Source organism: Herpailurus yagouaroundi, unplaced genomic scaffold (genome assembly GCF_014898765.1).
Source record: "Herpailurus yagouaroundi ecotype Mexico unplaced genomic scaffold, PumYag 182, whole genome shotgun sequence".
NCBI classification, from domain to species: Eukaryota; Metazoa; Chordata; class Mammalia; order Carnivora; family Felidae; genus Herpailurus; species Herpailurus yagouaroundi.
In genome coordinates this window covers 51,354,286-51,360,007 of record NW_024412413.1, presented here as the reverse complement: position 1 = coordinate 51,360,007, position 5,722 = coordinate 51,354,286, and the positions used below count along the sequence as shown (strand labels likewise).

The 5,722-nt window shown below is 45.8% G+C and overlaps 1 protein-coding gene across 2 annotated transcripts in view; it reads left to right on the top strand.

Annotated features, from left to right (window-relative positions):
- HMGA2 (high mobility group AT-hook 2) overlaps positions 1-3,957 on the top strand; it is a 142,050-nt gene extending 138,093 nt beyond the window's left edge. For both annotated transcript variants that reach the window (XM_040491497.1, XM_040491496.1), the window contains one exon: positions 3,804-3,957. In XM_040491497.1, the coding sequence (XP_040347431.1) occupies positions 3,804-3,851 (48 nt within the window). In that variant the 3' untranslated portion in view covers positions 3,852-3,957. The remainder of the gene's footprint in view (positions 1-3,803) is intronic.
- The last annotated feature ends 1,765 nt before the right edge of the window (positions 3,958-5,722 follow it).

The window sequence follows — 5,722 nt, the reverse complement described above, 5'->3', positions numbered from 1 at the left end:
CCCCCCCCCCCCCCCGAACGAAAGAAAAACTAAGGCAAAATGAGTGCAATTTTCCAGGAGTCATAATAAAAATACAGTCCTCCAACTCTGCCCACTTTCCTTTCCCTCTCTTGAGTTTTCTGCCCAAAAGACTCGCGTGTTTCGCCCCGATGTGGTGCCGCCTCCATTGTCTCTGTAAAGCAGCCGCGTGAGTGGCTGGGAGCTGTTCAGTGTTCAGAGGTCTTAGTGGCCCGTGCTCGTAAAAATGTCACCGTGCACTTCCACTTTGAAAAGTCCTCTTATCCTGCCTTCCCCCAGCCCCCTCCCGACAGTTAGCCTCCTTGACCAGACGGCTGCTGGTTTGCCTTCCCACCTTGTGGACTGGCCTAACGAGACGTGCGGAACTCTTGGCTCTCGGATTTCAGTCTCCCTATTGCCTCCAAGCTGCTCTTGGGGGGGGCCTACACCAGCTCAAAGGTCCTTTGGCCATGTGTTGCAAGCATGAAGTAATTTAAATAAGTATCTCGAGGTGCAAGCTATTGTCTGTCCTAAGTGGCGGTGTCTTCTAAGCCACCCGAGAAGGTTGACTCTCAGGGGTCCCCACCAACTACTCTCCTATGGAAATAAGAGTCTTTGGGGACGTCAGAGCCAGCTGCTGCTTCCCTCCATCACCCGTTTCGGTCCGCACTTGGCACCACAGAAGGACCCGTGTGAAGTCTAGTCAGCTGCGACACTTGGGGCAGCAGAGGGTGGGTGTTCCAAGTTCATCTTTTTTTTCCGGACAGGGAAGATTTTTCTTCTCCTAATTACACCCGTACTTTTGCCACGGCAAACCACACATGTAGCGAAAAGTCAAATCACTGCAAAGGTGGCCATATCACCACCTTGGGGGGTGGCCAGTCAGGGCCATGCCAAGAAGAGAGAACTCTCCACCTACTAGACATGTGAGAAAACCATCATGCGGAGCATGTGAGAGCCACATCACTTCCAGAAGTTCGAGGAGTGAGTCTCCCACTCTCTGACCCTCTAGTTATATACCCAGTACTAACTGACAGCCACCAGTAGAGGAATTTCAAGGTCAGCGGAAAGACACATGAATAAAACGACTCTCCGTGTTGTGTTAAGAACGGTTAAGTAAAGGAAACAATATGAGGGACCATCATTTTCAGCTGAGTTGTGTCTCAGGGATTTAAATAAACCACTCACATATCGGGAGCTTCAAGAGCTCAAATCAAGCAAAGTTTCTGGGAATGTTTTGAAAAGCTGATCACATTCCATCTACTACAAGGTCTTTGTAAGTTCATGGCCTGAAAATTCTATTTCCTTCCGGATCTGACAGTACTGTGGGTTCCAGATGATATAGAAAAATCGAGCAGTTAGAAATGGAATAATTACAGCTAAATCCAGGAGGTTTTCCAGCTTGACGGAGTTCTAGTAATTTGTTAACCAGAAGAAGAGGGAATAAAATCTACCTGCCAGCTTTTATGCTGTGGTCTGTTTCAGAGCGGTACTCTTAAGTTCACACCTCATGTCATCATGAGAAGTGAGTCATTTGGGGACGGATGAGGAGTGTATCTGCCTAACAACTTAGTGACTTTCTGGAATTTAAATATTAAGTGAAAAGACAAGGTCATAGGGCAGCCGAACCTTGGCTTGTCTCTCTTTCGGCTGTCCGTGGCTTTGATCACGCTACATCCTCCTTTGTGGCCAGGGCTCCGTAGAGAATCTCAGGGTCATGGCCTGTTGCCTATCAAGAGGTATAAACCTGCCGCTTAAATATGTGAAGCCCTCAGTCTGGGGGTTGGGAGCAGGGGAGGTAGCTTCATACGCTCCACATTTCCCACATAACCCGAAGCAGACTAAACAAAACCGGTGTGAAATCTCATGACTTGATGCTGCTGCGGTTATATTTTTTAAGCTGTAATCCATTCATTTGTAGGTGTGTTTATTCCCAGGATTTACAGCTTTCTCGGTCTTTGGGGGAAGAGAATGTTTGAAACCTTTCGCAAAGGGTTTGCAGTGAGCAGTGATCTGTGATTAAAGCCCAGGATGGAGAGACAGAGAGAGAGAGAGAGAGAGAACACGTGCACGCACACATGCATTCATGTGAGTGTGTGAGTGCCCGTTGGTGTGGGCTTTTTTTCCTCCCGTTTGCTGCTCTTACGCAAAAGCGTCACACCTGGTAGCATTTAGGAGCTCCTTCACAGCTGAAGTGTTTCAAACACTAATGAATGGAAGTTTGGTCATATAACGCAGACAAGCTTTAAGGCACGCTTTACTGAATGGTGCACTGTAGTGACCTGGGAAAGGAAGAGGGGTATAAATTGTGTCAGTTAGCCACCCAGACAAAATGAAGCCATGTGGAAAATCAAATCTATTAAAGTATGAAGACTGTTATAAGCTGTTCTAAGCTGGCCATTCTTAAAGGGGCTCTGTTTGCTGCCGGAGTAAATGTTTATCTCTTCTCCCGGATCTTTTTCACATGCCGTCTGAGGAGACAATGTGCAGTATTTGATAAAAAATCATCCTCTCACTAACGACGCTTTTATCAGAAATGTTTATTGTCTCCGCTTTACCACCCATGTCCCGAAAGGTACTTGCACGTTTGTTAAATAAGCAAAGGGAAAGAGAACCGTGTGCGGCTTAAGCCAGCTTGCAGAAACTCCCAACAAATTCCAGAGCCATGGGGAATCAGAAAAAAAGAAAGGAGGAGGAAGAATTAGATTTATATGGAGAGGAGGTCCTGCAAAAACACACATATTAGATTTTCTCTGCTTGGCCGGCCCACCATTAAGTGTTCGGTTGATGTGGACTTAGTATTGACATTCAGCAGTCATGCCAAACTTTGGTCATTGTCTTAAAATGTGCTTTAATAAATACAAGAATGAGGAACTCGATTTGGAGAGGCAGTTAGTAGTCAGCTCTTGCAACCCTTCTCCAAGCTCGTTTCTGTGCTCACACTGCCTCTGCCCCGTGGCGGTGGCGTCCTGGTCACGCACAGGTTCTGGTGCCCGTCTGCCCCGCCCAATTCCCGGCCCTACTCCCTCCGTAGCTTTGGGTACACCGCTTTCCATGCCTTGACTTTTTTGTCTATAAAATGGGGACAGGGGCGCCTTGGTGGCGCAGTCGGTTAAGCGTCCGACTTCAGCCAGGTCACGATCTCGCGGTCCGTGAGTTCGAGCCCCGCGTCAGGCTCTGGGCTGATGGCTCGGAGCCTGGAACCTGTTTCCGATTCTGTGTCTCCCTCTCTCTCTGCCCCTCCCCCGTTCATGCTCTGTCTCTCTCTGTCCCAAAAATAATAAATAAACGTTGAAAAAAAAAATGGGGACAATAACAAACAATCCCCGAGAGCCTCTAGTAAGCCTCGTGGACGTATCAGCTATTACTACCAGTATCTGAAGGACAGGTTCATTTGAGTCTTAAGAAAGGATTTCCCTTGACTTGGGTTCTTTTCTTTCTTGTGCGCCGGGTTTGTAAAACTGGTGACCGGCACGCTGTCGGGAAAAATTTATCCATTTCTTTTTTACTCTGATTGGTGAGTGAGCTTACATTGGCCTGACATTCTCTGGACTGCACACAATTGAATTTGCTGACCAGCCGCCATGATGTCAAGCCTTAAGTCAACAGGGGCTAAATGACTCTGCTCTGGGAAAAAACAACACCTTGATTCCTCAATTACAGTTTAAGAAGCCCTGGGAATGAGGGCTTGCCAAGCGTCCGCATCCTCTTTTGCAGCCAACAGAACGTGCTGTGGAGACAGGTCGTCTCTGAACCGTGGGCGAAGAAGAGCCCACACTAATGGTTGTGCCCTTTGTGTGTTCCAGGAGGAGACTGAAGAGACATCCTCACAAGAGTCTGCAGAAGAGGATTAGGGGGCGCCAACATTCGATTTCTACCTCAGCAGCAGTTGGATCTTTTGAAGGGAGAAGACACTGCAGTGACCACTTTCTCTATTCCCATGGTCTTTCCACTTTCATCTGGGGGGGGGTGGGGGGGTGGGGGGCAGGGGGTGGGGCGGGAGCAGGGTGGGGGGCGGGCGGGGAGAAATCACATAACCTTCAAAAGGACTATATTAATCACCTTCACAGTCCCAGGTTTAGTGAAAAACTGCTGTAAACACAGGGGACACAGTTTAACAATGCAATTTTTAATTACTGTTTTCTTTTTTTCTTAACCTACTAATAGTTTGTTGAACTGATAAGCAGGAGCGGGTGGGTGAGAAAAACTCCGAATCGGGTTTAGTCGAGCATGCACTGCACACAGACCAGAGAGCGTCAGGCTCCTGACGTGGGGCGCTCCCCACCCCGGGAAAGGCGCAGTGTTCAACACTGTGTACCGCTCGGCCACCGCCCGACCCGCTCGCCGTAGTGAAGCTTCTGTTTAGAACACCAAAGATAGGACTAGATACTACTTCTCTCTTTTTCGTATAATCTTGTAGACACTTACTTGATGGTATTTTAACTTGTAGTTCCAAACGAGACGAAACGCTGATGTATCCTTTCATCCAGCTAACAAACCAGAAAAAAAAAAGGTTATGTTCCTGTCTCAAAAAGGGAAGTCAGCAAACAGATATTGCCAACGCCTCTATTTATGGATCTCACACATATCAGCGGGAGTGATACATTTACCCACGGCGCTCGCTTTCAGGAAAACGCCCATCCGTATAGAACCTACTTCCTACAGAGCCAAATGCCACTGAGCAATAAATCACACTTGTTAGCTTCAAAGCATTTAAGGAACCTAGACAAGTCAAATTATCCTCTTTGTAATTTACTGCAAAGGTACAACAGAGTAACATACGATGAACCCGCCCGAATGACGATGGGGTGGGAGGAGCGAGATCTAAATTTCTTTTGCTGTAGTTATAGGACAGTTGAAAAAAAAAAACAAGCAGTCCCTCTCTGTCTCTCTGTCTCTCTGTCTCTCTCCATTATGTATCCGTTTCCGTGAAAGACCTAAATACCACTTACCTCAAATTAAGCGTACGTATTACTTCAAGTAATACGTTTTGACATAGGATGGTTGACTGAGGTGCTTTACTTCGGCTTCAGCCCACCGTCTCTTCATTCAAACTGCACTTTTAGCCAGAGATGCAATAATATATCCCCACTACTCAATACTACCTCTGAATGTTACAATTAATTTACAGTCTAGTACTTATTACATGCTGCTATACACAAGCAATGCAAGAAGAAAAAATAACCTAATGGGTAGGTGATGCTAATCATCTGTGGTTCTTTTTGTACACTTCATTACAGTTTAAGAAGCAGTCTCCTTACTGTGTTTTCAGCATGGCTATGTATTTTTCTATTTTTTTTTTTAATTAAAATTTTACAAATACTTGTTTCAGCTTCTCTGCTAGATTTCTACATGAACTTGAATTTTTTTTTTTTTTTAACCAAGTCGCTCCTAGGTTCTTAAGGATCATTTTCCTCAATCACACTACACGCCACACAAAATTTGACTGTAACATTTGAATCTTACCCTCCACGTTTGTACCTCAAATGAATTGTTTAAGGAAATGGACTAATTGACTTGCAAAGACCTACCTCCAGACTTCAAAAGGAAGGAACTTGTGACTTGCAGCATCCATGTGTGTCAGGGTTTGATGTTGTTCAAACCGCAGCGATCCCGAGTCCAAACTATTTTTGTAAAAGACGTTTGATAGAAAGGAACACATTTTTACATACTTTTGGCAAAGAAAGAAAGAAAATAAAGCCAACCTTCAAAGAAACTTGAAGCT